The 21748-nt window shown below is 42.1% G+C and overlaps 1 protein-coding gene across 3 annotated transcripts in view; it reads left to right on the forward strand.

The window, feature by feature from the left end:
- The window catches only part of ELAPOR2 (endosome-lysosome associated apoptosis and autophagy regulator family member 2), a 1439853-nt gene that overhangs the window by 809031 nt on the left and 609074 nt on the right, over positions 1–21748 (forward strand). For all 3 annotated transcript variants that reach the window (XM_044088347.1, XM_044088349.1, XM_044088348.1), the window contains one exon: positions 15633–15785. In XM_044088347.1, coding sequence (XP_043944282.1) covers positions 15633–15785 — 153 coding nt within the window. The remainder of the gene's footprint in view (positions 1–15632; positions 15786–21748) is intronic.

Here is a 21748-nt window from a genome sequence, read left to right on the forward strand (position 1 = left end):
GGAGAGCAGTAGTTGTGCTGTGATGTGGATGGAAGCCATGTTGGGTGGGCAAGATTAGATTATACGTGTTCAAATATTGCATGACTTGAGAATGAATACATTTCTCAAGAAGTTTAGATAATGAGGGGAGTATTGCAATTGGACGGTAGTTGGAGAAATCATAGGATTGGCCACCTTTATGTAGGGTATAATGTAGGATATTTTCCATATTTGAGGGACACAGGCTTAGCACATAATTTCCTTCCAACAGGTTTCACTATGTCAGAGTAATGTCAAGTGCACATCTGTCTATATGTAATATAGAAGATAATATTCACACATGCATGTATGTGTGGGTGCATGTACTATGTGATGAGCTATATGTGATATATATTTATTTTAATAAGTGACCCATTGTTTTCTGTTATAAAAGAAAGTTCAGAGTTTTAGGTTTTGTGTACCTTATTGTGATGTGGCACAGAATGCTTGCTAAAACAAATAGGAGGCTATTCTTAACTGCAGTTAGGGGTTCCAAGTGAAACTATACACAATTTGGAAAAATGTATGTTTGGAAACATGAAGAAACTCAAAATGGCACAGAATATTTATTATTGTATTTATTTGACATTTATTAACCAATTAGTCCAACTGGGCCAGGAGCCTATTTTCAGTGGTGACCCGAGGAGAAAAGCTCCAGTACATGATAAAAAATAGTACAACAGAAAAAGCTTAATGGTCTTGCATAGCAATTAAGTTTTGAATACAGTAAAATAATTCTAATACAAAGATATCTTTCTAATGCAAGGATGAACTTAATGTACAGCTATAACTATGTACATATATACAAGTAATGTAGAAGTTAAAGCGAGTGAGTGTAATTAGGTGTTAAGCAGGAAAATTATGAAGTGGTGGAGTGAGATGCCTATATAAAGAAATAATGGTAATACAAAAGTAAGTACACTTGGGTTGGGTCCTGATAGGGGCAGGACTTTGTGTTAAGTAGGTGTAGTCTAAGTTCCTTTTTAAAGTGATTGAGGTGAGGGATGGCTTTTACGTGTGAGAGGAGTTTATACCAGGCTTGGGCTACAGTGCTTTTGTATAGTAGTTTTCCAACATTTTTGTTAGGTTTGTAAATATCGAAGAGTTGCTGATTGGATGTACGGAGAGGACGAGTCTGGGTGTAAGAGGATAAAGGGAGGAGAGGGATGGGCAGGAAGATGGTTTGTATAGTAAAGAGTGTGTAATTTGAAATTGTGATAGTAGAAGCTGTTAGAGGAGTTCCAGCCATTGAACAGAGTTGAGGGGAAGACAGTGATGAGAGTTATAAGAGTTAGTGGCAAATTTGGCTATTTTGTGATATGTTTGTTGGTGTTTAGCTAAAACAGTAGATTGCATGTTAATTAGGATTGGGGCAGCTTAGAGAAAGGAGAGGAGGAGGAGAACCTGAGCCAGGGAGGGTCTAGAGTTAGGCACAACAACCCTCTCCTCCTACCACCCAACACTACAACCTGTGAGAGCCAAACTGGAAGAAAAGCTCTCTTCACCCATGATTGTGCTAGACAGCCAAGAGGAGAAGGTTAACACCTGCACTACACCTCAAGCAACACATAACCCTTTTAAACCCACACCACCAACACCCACACATAACAACATTAAATCCACATATGCGGAGGCCCTTAACTGTAACCTGCCCAAGCAAAAAGGACCTCTGAAGCTGAAATGCAAACAAACACCAATCACAACCAAAGTGTCACATAGCTCACAACACCAGTGTGCCACCCAGCATGTACCTAACACTTTAGTCATAGGTGACTCTATAGTCAGGCACACTGATGTCCCACTCACCAGGCTGAACAAGGAGAAAATTGCAGTCAGCTGCTTGTCGGGTGCCAGGATCTGCCACATAATGCATGCACTCAAGTCACTCCACAACAAGTACAAATATGACTCTGTCATTGTCCATGTTGGAGTGAATGACTTGAGATGTACCTCCCTGGACTACATGAAAAGCGACATGAAAGAGCTCTCGGATCATGTGGCCCAGGCAGATATGACCCTAGCCCTGAGTAGCGTCCTGCCTTCGCCCAGAATGATACCACAATATAAGGACAAAATGATTGACTTCAACAATTGGCTAAACTTCTGGTCTCATTCAAAGGGGATCCAGTATCTGTCTGCCTGGGACGACATGATCGACAGACGATGATGCTTTGCCAGAGATGGTCTGTACCTGTCGCCCCTGGGATTCAGATTACTGACTAAGGCTCTTGCCACCCCTATAGTGCCTTTTTTAGGCAAAGTTCAAAGGACAAAACCACCACCATAACAGGTACAAGCATGCAAATTCTGATGGTAATGCTACTCAATTCTAGAAGTCTAAACCTCAAAATGCACTCTCTCGAGGCACTCCTAAAAATGGAGAACATCAATATCTGTGCAGTAACCGAGACCTGGTTCAAGGCTCCAGAGAGCACCCCTGCAATACCAGGCTACAACTCTTACCACACTTTTTGGCCACCAAACCAGGACCGAAACACTAAAGGTGGAGGAGTGTCCATATTCACCAAGGATATTAACACCACCAGGCTAGTTACCCAAAACAATGCATCTGAAATTCTCCAGGTGCAACTAACACTAGGTAAGACTGCCATCCAAATTATAGCTTGCTACAGATCCCCCACCATGCCCCAAGATTCTCACTACACCTTTCTAAACATACTGGAAAATATTAAGATACAGCCAAACACCCTAATACTGGGTGATTTCAATTACCCTGCCATTAACTGGGAAAACTACTCATGTACCAACACCTTTGCCCAAAGGTTCTTGAAATTCATAAATTCCAACACCCTGGATCAACTAATCCATAGTCCCACCAGAGGCTCCAGTATCCTAGACCTGATCATTACCAACACGGGAAATAGATGTTCCATACCTATGGTCTCCTCCTCGTTGGTCAGGCCGGACCATAAGCTAATCACCCTTGACATCCACATCCCACCCCCCCCAGTAAGGAAGCCTCCATAAAAAACTTCTCCAAAGCCAACTTCATGCGACTCAAGTCAGAAGTGACAAACTTCATGACACTTATGCAGACAGGAACTGTAGGTTCGACTGCTGATTCCTACACTAAGGCACTGTACAAGCACATCTACTCATGCATGACTTGTGCCATCCCAAATAGAACCAAGATGCTCTCCTCCAAAAAAAGGAAGCCAATCTGGTGGTCCCCTGCCGTAAACAAACTTTACAACAAAAGGAAGAAACTGTTGCAGAAAACAGGAAAATCCCAGGATGCAAAAAACTCCCCTACCAGCCTCAGTAAGAAGCTAAGATCCCTCATTAAATCCTTTAAAGCTAGTTATGAAAATAAAATTGCCAATGATTTCAAAGACAACCATAAGGCATTCTATAAGTATGTCAAGAATCTAAATGGCAATGCTCAGATCTGCTCTGAGATATAACAGAATGGCATTAAATATACTGATCCCAAGGATATTGCCAATATCCTGGCAGATTAATTCAGTGCCAGTTTCACCCCCCTCTCACCCCCTAAACGGCCTATCTCAATACCGGAAGATTGCCACATTCCGGTAATTATGGCCACACAGGTAAAAAATGCACTCTCCCAAAGCTAAGAGTACAGCATCTATGGGTCCAGATGACATCCCGGGCTGTGTATTACATGAACTACAAAATGAACTGGCACCTCACCTAAGTGTCATGTTTAATCATAGCCTCAACTCAGGCTTCATGCCCACTGAGTGGCGCACAGCTACAGTTATCCCACTCTGCAAGTGGGGATTCACCTTGGATCCCAGGAACTATCGCCCCAGCAGTCTGATGCGCCTGATCTGCAAGGCCATGGAACGTATTATCATGGAACTTATAAACAAAGACATTGGCAACCTTCAAACACTGGATCCCACCCAGTCTGGGTTCGTGAAGGGCAGATCTGTGATGGTGCCAAGTAGTTTAGTGTGAGGTTCAGGTTTAATGGTGGCCATGTTAGAGGATGTGATAACAAAGGTTGATTTATGTTGAGTGGAAGAGACCGAGGGAGAAATAGCAGGAGTTTCGTTTTTTTTAGAGTTTAGGATGAGCTGATTATCAGACAGCCACTTTTCAATGGATAGAAAACAGTCTTTGGTATGAGTATGGAGGTCAGTGATGTTGTTGGCAGTGGAGATGAGTGTAGAATAATTGGCATATTGAATAAGGGAGGATAGTTTGCAAGAGGTCTGGAGGTCATTGGTGAAAATATTGAACAGGAGGGGACCCAGGATGGAGCCTTGGGGCACTCCAGATATGATGGGTAGGGAGGGGTGGGCCAGCAGTAGGAAAGCCATCTGACAGATTGTTGCCTATCGGAGAGGTAACTAGTGAACCAGTCGAGTGAGTGAGCAGAGAGATTGAAATTAGCTAGTTTAGATAAGAGTATAGGGTGGGAGAAAATATTGAAGGCTTTGGACAAGTCAAGAAAAAGACAGGAAACAATTTGGTTATTATTTCTGGTCTCCGGTACTGTGTGAGTAAAAGATAAGAATGCAGTGGCAGTACTGTGGTTTGCCTAAAGCCATGTTGAGTGGGTATAAGGCTTTCCTGAAGGAGAAAATTGAGCAACTGAGTGTGAATGCATTTCTCAAGTATTTTTGAGAGAGGGGAAAGAATGGCCATGGGTCTGTAGTTAGATGGGTCAGTAGAATTCCCTCCTTTATGCAAAGGGATGGTTAAGAAGGATTTCCAACTGTCTGGGATTGTGGCTTCTTGAATAGATCTGGCAATACCTGACAAGTACTCAAGAACACTGGATTTTGTAACAGGGACACTTTCTTCTCAACTGTCAGAAAAATGCCTGACAGGTAAGCATTTCTTTCTCGTCTTATTATGTTCCTGAAAACAAGCTTAACTTTGTCAGCAAAAGGTATTCTTGTGCTGTCATATAATTTATAATAGTGTCCTTCTGCCCTCTTCTGTTGCCTTGAAACAACTGCAGCCTAGAGCTTCTAGACTGCTTACATATTAGTGCTGGGTAGATGCTAAAGAGTGTTCTACAGTAGGTTAATTCTTGAATATAAGACAAAGTACACAACAGGTGAAAGAAATTTATATCAAAGTCAAATAAAAAAGCAGTCTGCTCAGCTTTCAGTCTTTTTTATTGCAAAGTAACTTGGGGTCTTTCTCGGTTGTGAGGTGCTTTCAAATTCCCTTTCATAGGTTACTTAACTTCACTAAATATGATTTAATGCTACTACTCCTCGCTGTGTAGTATAAAACTGTAATATAATGTAAACTGAACTATATTTTGAAACATTTTCATTACCAAACTTTCAACATTCAGAGACATGCATACACACTTGCATGTAACTCTAAGCTCCTTTTCTTTATTTTTATTATGTAGACCTTGTTGTGTCAGCTGCATAGCATTCTGAAACTGGCTGATATTGTCAATACAAATTCAAATGTAATTAAGCAAATACTTTAAAAAGGCTGATTCTACAGACACACCTCTGAAACAAACATTTGAACTCAACATATGTGGAACTGCAGTGAGTCTAAATTGATCTTCTTTTTTATCCCTTAAATTTTCTCTTCCCTCAGACAACATTATCCATTTCCCTACTTCTTTGTCAGCTCATTTGCTCCCTCAAAATGTGTTCAAACCCCCCCCCCCAAAAAAAGAAAAAATGTATACTTAAAATGACAGCAATAAATTGGTTACTCAAAGTAATTGAATCTAATGCTAGTTTCACTTTTCAAGTTATTTGTTCTTTGGTTATACAGCTTGTTACAGTTGTACAGCACATGATAATACTTGCTGTTTTTAATTCTGATATCCACTGATAACTCTGTTTTAGCACTGAGATACTTTTCTATCTTTCTTGCTGTAGTAGATCATTGTCACTTTTTATATTGAATGCTATTTTACATTGATGTGTACTTTCACTATAATTATAGTTGACATGTTTATTTTGTTGGTACCTTTTTTCCCTGGGCCTCTGCTAAAAAGGTGCTACTGTAACCAAGTTGGTCTTTCTTGGTTAGTAAAATAAGATAATTAAAATAGTAATTAATTGTAAAAGCTCCTGAGGACAGATGACATTTTTACATGGAAACAAGTTTTCTTGTTTTAAACCAAACTCATGATAAAGTGGATAGTGCAACTGTTGTTTGCACAAGGCTACATGTCACACAATACCAGTGGCATTTACAGCTCAAACATTGCTTTCTTTGGAACATATTTAGGTTTACATTAGTTGTCATATAGATTGGAATGAGTGCAAAATGAGTGTGTTTGTGGAAAAATAAATATTAGATTAACGTACTTAATTTATCATCCTCTTTGTGGAGCGATATTGTCTTCAAATGCCTCACTACTCAACAGTTACTTGGTGTGTAAGCATTTTCTTTTATCTGATTACTCACTTAATTCTTTTTTTTTTTTTTTTAGCAGAGCCTAATCTGGGACTGACTGGATGCTAGGCAGAGGTACTGGTTCAAAAAAAAGATTCAAACCCATTTCAGGAAATGACTAACACTTATACAGCACCCTTATCTATGGTTAATGCGAAAGAACACCCGAATACCTACAGAATGTCTTTAGGGTGTGGGAGAAAGTCAGAGCACCTGGCAAAATGCCACATTTATATAGGGGGGGCATACAAACTGCACACAGAAGACATCCCTGCTAAGAACCAAACTAGAGAACCAAGCTCTGAGAGGCAGAAACACTAACTTTCAAGTCTGTGCATTTTACAGCTCGCAACTAAAAATGTAATATATACATTCATAGGTATATACCAGGTTAACAACCACCAGGGTTTTATAATCCTAGCCACATAATCCAACTCATTTGCAACCCCTGATAATATGTACATCTTAATTGTGAGGGGGGTATGTTTGCAAGGAGAGGTATGTCAGGAGGTTTCTAAAAGGTTATGTTGGGGGGGTATGTTATTTAAGGAATGTTTTACTGTCAGCCTCGGTGTATAAGAGCCAATGTGGCCCAAGCTAGAGATGAATTTGATTACCCATCCAGTGTTAGTTAGGAAATGTTTTGTGTTGCACTTTGTCTGTAAAAGACATGGGGGTCAGCCCAGGTAAGAATTTGCAACTTCCCAGCCACTGATCAAGGTTGCATTTGAATAGGGTTAGGTATGGACTCTGCATCACATGGATGGGAAGGTTATTCCAGAGCATGGAGATCCCTTGAGTCACATATCTGTCTTACTAGCATTTTCTGTTTGTCACAAGCAAAGTTCAAATCCCCAGATCTAGTCTTTCTGGTGCTCCTCATTTTGTGGATGTGCAAAAGCTCCATCAGGGCTGAACCTAAGGATGATTTACATGCCAAGCATAGATCACCTGTCAACAACCTGTAGGAGATCATGTATAGAGACAGGGCTGTAATGCGATCTGTGTAGTACAGTGTGTTACTACCCTGGATTTTCTTGGTGAGGAACCTCTGTGAGCATTCCACCTGTTGCATATCCCTAGTCAGGTACATGCCAGTGTACTCAATGATGGAACTGATAAGAGACAAATAGACTGGTACTATAATTTCCTTGGACCTGGATGTCATACCCTTATGTATAAACTGGGCTACACAGAATATCTTTTGACCAAGACATAAAAAGAAAAATCAGATTACTGTTTACATATGTTTTTCAGATCTGTAATTACCAGGTCAGCTCTTAGGGGTATCTTATAAATGGAGTAATTTTCCTGGGTAGATGTTTTCCCAAAAGGCAGTATAATGCACTTCTTTGCATTGAGTTTCAAACCATGGATTTGGCACCAGTCATTTGTCTATGTTAGACCCCCTTGCAGGATGTTAGTGTCACTGGTAGGAATTCAGTAGCTCCCAATTTGCAGTTGTCTGTGAACCTTGTGAGCCAGAGGCCCTTGACATTAGACCTGACCACTGAGAAGTAGATGCCAAATAGGAGTGGGACCAGCAAAGAGCCCTGGGGTACTCCACCTGTGACCTTCCTGTTGGTGGAGGTGGTCTCACCAATCCTGACTTCTTTGGTCCTATCTGTGAGCAAACTGGCAATCCAGTGAGTTGTGTAAGGATTTATACCTAGTTCAGTGGGTTTGTCCACAATACCTGCATGGGTTATTGTCTTGAATGCCTTAGCCAGGTCGAGTTAGGTGGTATGGATCATTTTCCCTTCATCCATTGCCTTGGTTACCTTCTCAAATAAGGCTAGCAGGTTAAGCAGGCATAGCCTTCCTTTTACAAAACCAAACTGAGGTGGGTCCAGTTGTCTGTAAGCTGTCATTGTCTTCGATCATTTCCATAATAATCTGTTCCATGGCTTTGCATATTAGACTAGTTAGACTAATGGGTCTGTAGTTTCTGGGGTCAGTTGATGGTCACCCTTGTGAAGGGGGATGGCCATTGCTGTTCTGCATTTGCTTGATACATAGCCTGGTTTGAGGTTGTAGTTGAAATGTGACTCAGGTTCATAGGTTCATAAGTAGGTACTAGGCTGTCGGCCCAAGGGCCTAAGTAAGCCTAGCCAACAAAGTGGTCCTGATAGGTCACATTTCAGGCTATTTAGGAGGTAGTGTGGAATATTGTCAGGCCCCATTGACGCTGTGTTTTTAGGCTTAGTGAATGCTGTTATTACATGCTCCCTGTTGATAGTTGAGTGATGGGATTATGCCGGTAGAGATTTCAGAAGGGGTGGTGGGAGGAGGGGTGGGGTTATGCTGGTAGAGATTTCAGAAAGGGTGGGTGGGGGGGTAAAATTTGAGGTGAATTTTTTGGGCCAGCAGATTCACAATGTTTCTGTGCTCAGTGAAGGCAGTACCATTTACTACCAGTTCAGCACACTGTTGTGTGTTACCTTTGAGGTTTCAGACATAGCCATGGAAGGCCTTGTGGTTGCCTTTAGCTTGAGAAACTATCTTGACCTCGTAATTGGCTCTTGTCATTATGAGAGGTGCTCTTTCTGACTTTGGCCATGACTTTTTCCTTTTGTTATATACCCTATAGAGGGGTAGTTCTCCCATGAATAGACTTGAATTCACGACCCTTATCAATTTTGAAAATAAGTTTACTTTGCAGTCTTGCTCAAAAATATTCTCATTTTCTTCTGTGGTTTATTTCAAAGACTACATTGTACACATGTACATTGTATTTATTTTCCATAAATTTTCAGTATTTTATAATGTAGTACACAGAAAATGTTTGCCAAAACAAATAGTTTATAGGCTTGTTTGCATTTATCTTTCTAACTAATACAGAAAAATGTGGATGTTATGTGATCCTATCTCGCCTACATTCAATACTGATGGGCTCGGAGCCGATCCCTCGGCTCCGACTCGGCACGCTATGCTATAGAGCAAGGCCTCTTATTGGCTGAGCTATTTCTTATCCCAGGATGCACCACCACTAATCCCCCAGATCTCATTTGCCGCTTACAAGCTAGGACGTGGTCTCAAACTTGGCTGGGCTAAGTACTGTTTTATTCAGACTTTTCCTGTCAGGAAATTTGCTTATTTGAACCCAAAAGCTGTTTTAACAGCTGTTGTTGTGGTACGAGTGTGTTTTAAGAAAATCTGTTGAGGAAATTGTGTTTTTTCATTAAGGGAAGGTTTCCCATTTAAGTTATAGGGGCCTTCCCCTATTTTCTATTTCTATTACTATCTAGCGTTTTTTGTGTCAAGTACCTGCTTAAGTTAGAGGGTCTTGACCCTCTTTTTCTGTGTTTGTGCTACTAGTACTGAATTGTTTTGTCTAAAAAAAAAAAAAAAAAACTTTAAATTTAAAACTTAAAACTTGCTTAGTTTTTCTGTGTTATTAATCTTAGAGGTTTGTCAGCATGTCTAAAGAGCATAGACCCTCTGGGTTTAAAAAGTGCGCGAGGTGTGGTTATAAAATGTCCATAACGGATGACCACTCCTCGTGCGTTTATTGTTTAGGTGCCAAGCACCTACAAGAGTCCTGTAGCGTGTGTCACGCCTTTTCATCGAGAGTCCTCCAGGAGAGGAAAAATAAATTAATTTTAAAAGGGTTGATTAAGCCATCCTTCGAGGAGGCTTTATCTTCCTCTTCCTCTCCTACGAAAAAGAAAAAAGCGTCGGCTCCGACCAGTCTGTCGGAACCGACTGCCAAAAAACCTAGGCAGGCTTCTCCATTGGCTCCACGGACTTCGGAGCCGAGGGCGGAACGGTCTGCCTCGATGCCTCCAGTCTCGACCCCTCTGGTTTCGGAGCCGAGGACTGGGGCATCGAGAGGCGGGTCACCTTCATCGGCTCCACTGATATTGGAGCCGATGAGGGTTGCCGGCTCAGACTCTTCCCCTTCGGCGCCGAAGTCCTCATCGGCACCGAGGGAAATTGTTTTGAGATCTCCCTCGGAACCGATAGTAATCGAATCCATTCGGAGCCGGTCCCCTAGTCCTATGGAGCCGATGGAGAAATCGGTTCGGACCCGATCGGTGTCATCTAGATCCTCCAAGATGTCTGATTCGGACATCGACAGGGTGCTCCTAAGACTCTTCCAGTCTCCGGTGTTTCAAAAGTTAGTTTCGGCTCCAGCCCTTTCGGCTTCGGAGCCAATGGTCCACCCTGCTACTATGGTTCCTCATCCAACAGCCTCAGCACCGTTGGAGCCGGTGCTGGTGGAACCAATGGAGGTTTTAGGGTCGGGCCCGACCCTTACTCCAACTCCGGCTCTTGAGTCGGAGTTCGGTATGCGGACTTCTTCTGTCGGCCCCGGGGGGGACGCTTCGGGACTGATGTTTTCGGTCAAAAGCCTTCCTCTCGGTGCGTCGGCTGCGGGAGTGCCATCTACCGTCGTGGCCACGGAGGTGGGACCTTCCCAGGATTCTGGTGGTCCCGCCTTCAGGGCTATGAGGAGTGCGTTAGGCAAATCATCTTTGGCTACCTCCACGGTCTCCCCAGCTCCTTCCCTGCATACCGAGACTGGGTCTTTGGCATTCCCCCTGTCCTTAGACAGCGGAGCCCCGGGGCCTGAGGTTACCCCCACTGGGGTTCCCCCCCCTCCTGGAGGTCCTTCTGAAGCTTCTTCGGAGGAACCCCCCAGGAAAAGATCGTGCAAGAGGAAGCACGTTGACTCCCCTGATGAGTCTCTTACATCAGACACTGATCTCGATGATGCAGAGGGGTCCCCTAAGTCGTCCTCAGATGATGTCTCCTTTGCAGACATCCTGGAAGCCCTTAAACAACGAGGTGGCTGGCAATCCAAACCCCCTTCTGCTGATGAGTCGGTGTTCCTTAAGTCCTTCAGGGCTCAGCCCTCCGCCTCCTGGGTGTCTCCGCCTTTCAACGAGCTCTTGGACTTGATCTGTCGAAGGGCGTGGGAACACCCAGACTCTGTGGAACCGGTGCCTGCTCGTCCTAATGAGTTCCTGTCAGCACCCCCGGAAAAAGAGTTTCTGACTAAAGATGTGGCTGTAGATGCTTTGGTGGTGGCATCTGCTACCCAGCAAGATGTAGCAGAGGCTTTGACGTCCGTCCATTCTCCTAATAAGGAGTCTAGGAGCATGGATCGGTACGGTAAGCGCAGCCTAAGTTCAGCAGCCTTTACATTAAGGTCCTTGAACTATCTCACGCACTTTACCAGATTTCAGAGGGATCTGATTAAAGAACTTTCCGATACCCTCTTGGGTAACTTACCTGAGGAGCTGGCCCAGACGGTTGGCTTTCAGCTGGCTACACTGTCGTCCATTTCAAACTCATCCATGAGGCTCATTTCTTATGCGGCCGAAGGGGCGAGTAGAGCGGCGGGTACAGGCATTGCTCTACGGAGACAAGCCTGGCTCTGCCTGTGTCATTTTGCGGATGCCTTTAAGTCTTCCTTTGCCGATGCCCCCTTTGATGGGTCCTCCTTGTTTGGACCCAAGGTAAAGGACACACTGACCCGCTGCGAGCAAGAAGGTAAGACTTTGACTGCCGTAGGGGCACGATTTTCCACTCCCTTTCGGCCTTACCCCAAGGCTAAAAGAGGAGGGAAAATGTGGTTCCGTAGATCTCAGAAGTCTTACCCCTCACAGCAGGACGATCCCCCTTCCAGAGGCAGGGGAGGGGGAAATTCTTCTGGAAGACGCCGTCCCAGAGGCGGCAGAGGCCCTCGCAACACTGGAGACCGCGAGTCCTTTCGTGGCTCTTCAGCCTTTCACAGTCCCTGAGGGATTGCCCGACTGTGCAGCTCTGGAGCCAGTCGGGGGTCGTTTTTCGAGGCACCTAAAAGCCTGGGAAGGTATCACTCAGGACCGATGGGTGCTTCGAATTATCGCCGGAGGTTACGCCATCCCTTTCTCTCACTCTCCACCTCAGTCCAAAAAAATCCCGGACCCGCCACCCAGTCAACGGGAAACTGCAGCCTCAGAAGTTTCAAAGCTGCTGCAAAAGGGAGTCATCCAACCGGTCCCCGCAGACCAGATCGGATTAGGGACTTACTCAAGATTCTTTTTGGTGCCAAAAAAGACCGGGGACTTGAGGCCCATTTTGGATCTCAGCATTCTAAGCCATTCAGTCAAAAAGTCCAAGTTCCAAATGGTCACCCTACAAACCATTCTTCCATTGCTGGAGAAAGGTGTTTGGATGTGCTCCATAGATCTCAAGGACGCTTATTACCATATCATGGTACATCAAGCATCCAGGAGACATCTGCGCTTCAGCCTAGGAGGCAGTCATTTTCAGTTCCGTGCGCTGCCCTTTGGTCTCACCACAGCCCCCAGGGTGTTCACCAAATGTTTGGCGGTAGTGACTGCTCACCTGAGAAGTCTAGGATTCCAGGTGTTTCCGTATCTAGACGACTGGCTCCTAACTGCCACCTCCAAGCATCTACTATTGCGGAGCCTACAAGCCATGATATCACTGGGCAATTCCCTTGGAATCACCTTCAATTGGCCAAAATCTGTGTTGCTGCCATCTCAACGCATAAGATTCATCGGAGTAGAGATAGACTCAAACCGAATGCGGGTCTATCTACCTACAGACAGGATACAAACCATACAGGCTCAAGTTCGAGCCTTACTTCCCAGATCCAAAGCCCCAGCCAGAATGGTACTGCAGCTATTGGGATCCATGTCCGCCACGGTTCTTCTAGTTCCCATAGCAAGATTGCACATGAGAATTCTCCAGTGGCTTCTTTCAGCTCAGTGGTCCTTTCAGGAACTCCCTCTCAGTCACCTCATGTGGATCACAGAAACCTGCAAACGGGACCTTCGCTGGTGGCTGGTGCCCTCCAATCTGGATCAGGGACGACCCTTTGTTCCACCTTCTCCTGTGGCCACTTTGACCACGGATGCCTCACAGATGGGGTGGGGTGGGGGGGCATTCCCTGGGCAGGTCAGTCCAAGGCAAATGGCACCCAGAAGAGACCCTACTTCATATCAACATCCTAGAAATGAGGGCGGTGCTTCTGTCCCTTCAAGCCCTTCACGATTACCTCCCTCAGGGCGTAATTGCCGTTCACTCAGACAACATGTCAGTGGTCTGGTACCTGAACAAACAGGGAGGGACCAGATCCTATCCTCTTTGCAGAGAGGCCATGAGAGTTTGGGAATGGGCAGTGTTGACCAAACGCTTTCTAGTGGCTACTCATATCCCGGGCAAGTCCAATGTGATAGCCGACAGACTGAGCAGAACCATCCTCTCCCCTCACGAATGGTCTCTGAACATTACAGTTGCAAATCAGATTTTCAGCAAATGGGGAGTTCCGTGTTGCGACCTCTTCGCGACTCCACTGAATGCGAAGTGCAAAAAGTTCTTCTCCCTCACCCCGGCTCCGGGGAAGAGCCCTATGGACGCACTAGCCCGTCCGTGGCCCACCGGCTTGCTTTATGCCTTCCCCCCAGTTCCTCTCCTTCCCAGGGTGATCCAAAAGGCATCTCTCTTGGGGAGCAAAATGATCTTAGTTGCTCCTTACTGGCCTCGTCAAGTATGGTTCCCCTATCTTTGGAAATATGCTCTGGAAGGTCCATGGTTCCTGGATCAGATCCCAGACCTATTGGTTCATCAGTCGGGACTATTCCACCAGTCCCTACACACCTTAAAATTGACGGCTTGGCTCCTCCTCTTCCGACTATAGTCAGGAGTCATACCTTGGATCCAGAAGTTGTACACATTTTATCTTCGGCCCACAAGTCTGCTACAAAGAAATTGTATTCTAGCAAATGGAAAAGATTTGCTATTTGGGCTCAACTCCGGGGTCTGGATCCCATCACTATTCCTGTATCAGAAGTACTGAAATTTCTAACTTCTCTTTTCAATCAAGGCTCTTCAGTCTCTACCATCAAGGTTCAATTGGCAGCTATTTCCAATTTTCACGAATCTATAAGCCCACCTTTAATGAGCAACAGATTGTGTAAGACCTTCTTGAAAGGTGCTGCGCTTTTAAGACCTCCGATTTCTCATCCTGCTCCTCCATGGGATCTCGATGTGGTGTTACGCACCTTAACTTCCTTCCCCTTCGAACCGGCAGCGACATGTGATTTAAAATTTCTATCGTGGAAGACTGCCTTTCTGGTGGCGATTACTTCTGCCAGAAGGGTTTCAGAGCTTCAAGCTTTGTCTATAAAACCTCCGTACTTGGTTTTTCACAAAGACAGAGTATCTCTCTGGCCAAATCCATCCTTTGTCCCTAAAGTTTGTTCCAGTTTCTGCCTACAACAATCATTAGAACTTCCAGTCTTCTTTCCGAAGTATTCTAACAAAGCGGAATTCATATTCCACACATTAGATGTCCACAGGCAGTTGCGTTTTTATTTAGATAGGACCAAACAAACAAGAAAGACAGATCAGTTGTTTGTATCCTTTGCGGACAATAAATTGGGCAAAGCCGTCACAAAGGTCACTATTGCCAAATGGATCAGGGACTGTATTACTCAAGCTTATTCTTATTCTAATAAAGAGCTTACCACCTCTGTCAAAGCTCATTCTACAAGGGCTATGGCTACTTCGATAGCATTTCATTCTAAGCTTGCCATTAGTGACATTTGTGCTGGCTACATGGTCTTCCCGCACACTTTTATTTCCCACTACAAATTGGATGTGGCATCTAGAGGACGAGCTTCATTTGGTTCCACAGTGCTCAGGAGTGTTTTCCAATGAGCCACCCAGGATTTAGGTGCTAGGGACGCTGTCCCATCAGTATTGAATGTAGGCGAGATAGGATCACATAACATCTTTTAGTTATGTACTTACCATAACTTTAGATGTTTGGGATCCATCTGCCTACATTCTAATAACCCACCCTCCTTCCCCCTTCCTTGGAGATCAGAGGATATCAGAAGGTCCGAATCCTGTTGTTTCATCTTGAAACATCTAACAATGTTATATAAACAAGTTGTGCATGAATGCGGACAAACAAGATCTGGGGGATTAGTGGTGGTGCATCCTGGGATAAGAAATAGCTCAGCCAATAAGAGACCTCGCTCTATAGCATAGCGTGCCGAGTCGGAGCCGAGGGATCGGCTCCGAGCCCATCAGTATTGAATGTAGGCGAGATGGATCCCAAACATCTAAAGTTATGGTAAGTACATAACTAAAAGTTATGTAGACAAGCTCTTATATTTCTTTGACTTTTCTGTTGCTGTTAAGTATGTGCATATGAAATATTTATTTCTGTAAGGTAATCATTTTACTGCTATTGTATTTGAACTCTCTTTCAGGTGTTGCATACACATCGGAATGCTCCCCTTGTAAACCTGGTACTTTCAGTAAAAATCCAGGTTCATCATCCTGTGACCTTTGCCCTGCAAATACCTATTCAAGAAAAGGAGCCAAAGAATGCATGCCCTGTAATGTACAAACTCAGTATTCAGGTATCCTTCATTCTGTATTTATTTTGCCCAAGTGGTCAATGTGTAAATTGTAAAGATCTGTTCTTTTTTCTGTATTGTAATTTTAAAAAATACCCGTATATCAGACTCTGTATTAAGATAAATTGCAAACATTCTACTTGCTCATTTTCTAATTTTATGTATCTGCGTGTGTTTATTTATATATATATATATATATATATATATATATATATATATATATATATATACATACACACATGCATCTATATAAATTGAAAACAATCCACTTGCAAATTTTCTAATTTTGTGTGTGTGTTTGTGTGTGAGTATACATTTATATGAATCTACTTAAACTGATTGAACAATTTATGATGATGATGATATATATACTGCCAAAACAAACTGATCTCCTGATCTAACCTGCCTAACCTCTTTACTTTTAATTCTCAACCTTGTTACAACTATATCCTGTCATGCGCCCACACACCAATGCACATCAACAACCTCTTCCAACCATCTCCCCAGTAGACAACATGGCTTCTCACATATCTCCCCCCAGCTTTTCCCTTATACCTTCCCATATTATTCAAACCATAATTTGGCCTCTTCACCATCTATGAAACCATACTTGACACCAGTACCATCAACTGAGTAAAAATCACTTCCCATGGTACTCCATCCACATTTCCTATGTACATAAATGTAGAGACATACATCCTAACCCAGGCCCACTCTCTAATCCTAACCCCAAGAGTAACCCTAAAGATTTAAACATACTTATACTGAACCTTAGAAGTATATGTAATAAAATAACCCCACTGCATACCTGGATTTATCAAAATAAACCTGACTATCTAGCTCTTAACAAAACATGGCTACACCCCAATGTAAAAGGCTCAGAAATAATACCTCCAAACATTGCAATAACCAGAAGTCCTAGATCTAAAAAAAGGGGAAGGAATTGCCCTTCTGTATCCCTTTGCACTCAACATCACACCCTACACCAGCAATATACCCATATTTTCTAATGCTGAGGTACTAATTTTTTTGCACCTCAACAGATCAAAACGAATATTCATAATAGTAATATATATCCCACCAGGTCAAAATATACCAGTGTTGGAAAATATTTTGTCTTGGACATCCCAAACAATAAACCTTGAAACAATTATCTTAGGATATGTAAATATTGATTGGCAAACCGTAGCTTCCAACCCCCCCCCAAACAGTATAAATCTGTATGTTTTTTCTCAGCTTATAAATACTTCAACCAGATACAGCAAATATCTTACCTGCCAATCCCCCCTAGAATATTCATAATAGTAATATATATCCCACCAGGTCAAAATATACCAGTGTTGGAAAATATTTTGTCTTGGACATCCCAAACAATAAACCTTGAAACAATAATCTTAGGAGATGTAAATATTGATTGGCAAACCATAGCTTCCAACTCCCCCCCAGACAGTATAAATTTGTATGTTTTTTCTCAGCTTATAAATACTTCAACCAGATACAGCAAATATCTTACCTGCCAATCCCCCCTAGACTGAATTATAGTATCCCACACTGCCAACTACCCCTCTTCCGGTACACTGCCTAACTCCCTGAGCGACATCTGCCAGCTTCTTCAGTTAGACCAAACTCCCAACAACTAAGACTACACACTGTAAAATCAGTTAGAACTAATTTTATCAGCATAAGTTCAACTATCTCCTATCTGAAATAGACTGGACACCCCTTAAACAACTACCCTTTAATGATGCTGTACTATACTTTAATAATACCTTCCTTCACATACTTAATACCTTAGCACCCATTCGTATGACAAGAATCAAAAAGAACGCAGCACCATGGCTCTCTAATGAATGTAAACATCTGATGAAGCAAAGGGATCTAGCCTGGATAACTTGGAAACTAAACAAAAATGAACAAAATCATGTCAATTTCAAAACACTACACATCAAAGTGACAAAAACAATCAACAGAGATAAGAAGTCATACTATTCCAAGCTTCAACTTCAGCATAAAATCAACCCTAAAAAATTTTGGAACTCCATATCCTCTCTGCTTAACCCTGGTACAAACAGCGCACAACCCATCACCTGATACCCTTCTGTCACAAATAGCTGACACCTTTAACAAACACTTCATAAATATCAGCCCTACTAATAAGCACCTCTTATACTGGACCCTCCACCCCTCAACCTTGTCAGACATCAACCCTAGACCATCAACTACTTCTAACTCTGTCATTAATAACCCTCCTACTCAACAAAGTGTCTTACAAATCCCAATCTCATTTCAGCCCATACCCACTGACACCATTAAGAAACTACTACAAAAACTAAAACCCTGCTCCACCTCAGCTTATAATCTTCCACCTCACTACCTGAAACTGGCTGTCGGCTCAATCGCCTATCCAGTCACTATCCTTATAAATAGGTTTTTATCTGAATCAGAAGTACATATGATAACAAAAACAATCTCACATCACCTCCATACACAAAGGAGGCAGCTCTTTTGAATCATCCAATTTCCGTCCTATATCCATCTTTTCACCCATATCCAAAATTCTCGAGGACATATCCATCAGGAGGTAATGCAGTATCTATTGCAAAACAATCTTCTAACCAAAACCCAACATGGCTTCCGACCCAGCCACAGCACAACTACAGCTGTATTATCCTTTACAGACACTGTAAACAAGGCTAGAGATGCAGGATACTATACCGCCTCAGTATTCTTTGATCTCTTCAAGGCCTTTGACACAGTGTCTCACCCCTTACTATTCTCACATAACACAGTAAAATGGTTTCAGAGCTACCTCAGGGATCATAAACAAGCAGTGAAATGGTCCAATGAACTCTCACCCTTTCTCCACAACCCTACTCCATCCTTGGACCCCTACTCTTCAACATTTTCACAAACAACCTTCACACTGCCTCTCACCCTGGAACCCTCATTCAATACGCTGATGATTCCACCATAATCTGTACCGCTCAGTCACTACCAGAACTACTTTCAAAAACTCAGCAGTCCTTTACTGCAGTTGAATCCTGTCTAAGACATGCCCAACTCTTTCTTAACCCAAAGAAGATTAAACTAGTACTCTTTCACCCCAAAAACACCTCCACTGTCACTGTTCATTTCAACATCCTTGCATTTGACAACACTGTCATAGAAGTAGTGCAGGAAACCAAACTTATGGGAGTTATCATTGACAAACTTTCATTCCACCCCATATACAGCAAAATGTAAAGAAAACGCATCAAACATTGGGACTCTTACATAAAAACAAACATTTCTTTACTGCAGCAACCAAAACTACCCTTGCAAAAACATTTGTACTTCCCTTAGGGTTACCACCTGTCCCATTTAGCGAGGGAAAGTCCCTCTTTGGGCAGTTGTGTCCTGACAAACAATTGTAAAAATGGCAAATGTCCTGAGATTTTAGGACAAAATAATTTCCTATATTTTATGTAATAGTTGCATAAAATAGTTATTCTGTATCTAAAATACCTAAATGTTATAAGAAACAGAATAAGCAACTAAAATGCTACAAGAATAAGCTTTTATTTAGGCAAAAAAGTTAAGTTCTATTCTTTGTACTGACCGTGGGTATGTGTCGGCCTGTAAAATCTGATGTTTGTACCAAGAATGTCCCACTTTGGCCATTTGAAAAGGTGGCAACCATAACTTCCTTCCCTTCTTTACGGTGCCCCTATCCTAACTAACTTACAAACTTCCACCCCAAGCAAGATGGAACAGTGCTACAACAAAGTTGCAAAGTTTGCCACAAACTCTAAATATCATACACACACCACTGTAAACCACTACTAGAACTAAACTGGCTTGAACTCCCTAACCAACTTGCCTTTATTCAGCTATCCACCTTGCACAACCATATTTTCAAGCCTTCTGCCTGCCCTGCACTAGCCAATCTAGTCACACCTTACACACCAAATTGATCCCTACGATCAGAAGACTAAAATCTCTTAGCGATCTCAAAACCCAATAGAAAACCAGGTCACTCTCTGTATTCTTACTCTGTCTCTGTACTATGGAATTCATTACCTCTAGCTATCAGGTCTGTGCCTGGCCTAACCCATTTCAAAACGTCTTTAAAAAATCATTTCAAAAATACATGGCTCTGCTCCGGCATAAAGCCTGCCTAATGCACAGCTCTTTCCTCTTCTTCCACATTAGCCTCATTCTCCTCTTCTGTCACATTCACTCCCTCACAGTCTGCAAGGGCCTAAAGCTCTCCTAACTCAATCTCTGTTTTTATATCTTATCCTTACGTTACTACTCAAGCTGTACTGTCTCTATTCTTAACTCTCTCACTATCTTTCTGCATCACTAACTTTCTGGCTATTGTTTTCCTAACTGAAACCCACATCCTATTTTCCATGTACTAGAACAGTTAATGTCATACAGTGCAGTACCTGCATACTACTTTTGGACACTATCTACTCGTATACTATGTATATGGTGAGAGTGACTATTACTATGTATGTTTTAACTTTAGAATTGTCTAGATGTGTAATCTTGTAACATAGTTTCTTTCAACTTATTTTGGTATATAGTATTTCTAATGTCATTTATATTGTATTGAATTATACTGTATTTGTTCTGTATGTGGAGCTTTTCTGCCCGGGCCTCTACTGAAAACCGGTTTTGTAGATCCAGTCAGACCACCTCAGTAAACAAATGTCAAGTAAATAAATAAATAAAATATCCATTATGTACATGGACAAACTACGAAGCATGTCCCAAGCTTTTAATCTTGGGACATATAAAACTTAAAAAAAAATATATATATATATATATATATGCATACAATGAAAGCATCATTTTTTGCAGGGAGAGAAGTCCCTGTACACCACCCTCCCCCTTTGTTAATTATATATTCTAACTCACAGAATATAACTAATCAGGATACACCACGAGACACCTTCTTCAGCAAAAAACTTTATTCCAATTCTCTCTATATATTCTAACTCCAAGATTGCACAATCCCCTGGATAAAGTGTATATTCCCCTACCCGGAAATGGTTGATCTTGCATGCTTGCTCAACCAAATTGTGTCAACTAAACACATGTTGATCAAAGCACCATTTGACAAGGTTACTGGGACTTATGTAAATATTTATCTCTCTCTCTCTCTATATTTATATATATATATATATATATATATATATATATATATATATATATATATATATATATATATATATATATATATATACACGTGTGTGTATATCTATATATATATAGCATATGAAAAAAAAACACACAGATCCTTGTATTGAGACACAATAGTTTCCAGCCTTAGGAGGGTAAGATGTCTCCCTCCCATAAGGAAAAAAATATATTGACCATAGGGAAAACTGGTACTTGTAAGCGCCAAAGTTGCTGACTAAGAATCCTAAAAAATCAGGAAAAATAACCATGCACTGTAGACAAACTCAGCTGAGACTTCACAATAAACAAGCAAATGTAACTTGTATAGAAATCAAAACTACAGCCTGTTTGATTTTGTTTTTTCATTTAGTTTTCCTACTTTTGTCACTGCCAGTATAAATCTGACTGCTTTCATGCCTGAAACAGCAAACCAATGTTTACTTCAGAAGGGTTTTAATAAATCCTAGAAAGCGTCTGAAGATTTATTTCCGAATGGATGCATGACTAGCTGACTGCACCCTTCCTTAAAGAATGTAGTCTAAACCCTACCAAGTTCCACCTTATAAGCAAACATTTGTGTTTCTTATGGCTTCACTGTGTATTAGGTGCTTGTGCCTAGTCATCCTTGCAGGCTTTTTAAAGTGAGTTTTCGGTGGTTTTGTCATGTGTTAATGTTATGAACTAAAAGGTAAAGTGCATGCTTCACAAATATTCTTACTGGAATTAAAATATAATAAAAGGAGCAGAACTAAGTGGAAAAAATAAAAATAAGTTTGGCCACAAGGTGGCAGAAAAGA

Source organism: Protopterus annectens, chromosome 11.part0 (genome assembly GCF_019279795.1).
Source record: "Protopterus annectens isolate FY-2018-M chromosome 11.part0, PAN1.0, whole genome shotgun sequence".
Lineage (NCBI taxonomy): Eukaryota > Metazoa > Chordata > Ceratodontiformes > Protopteridae > Protopterus > Protopterus annectens.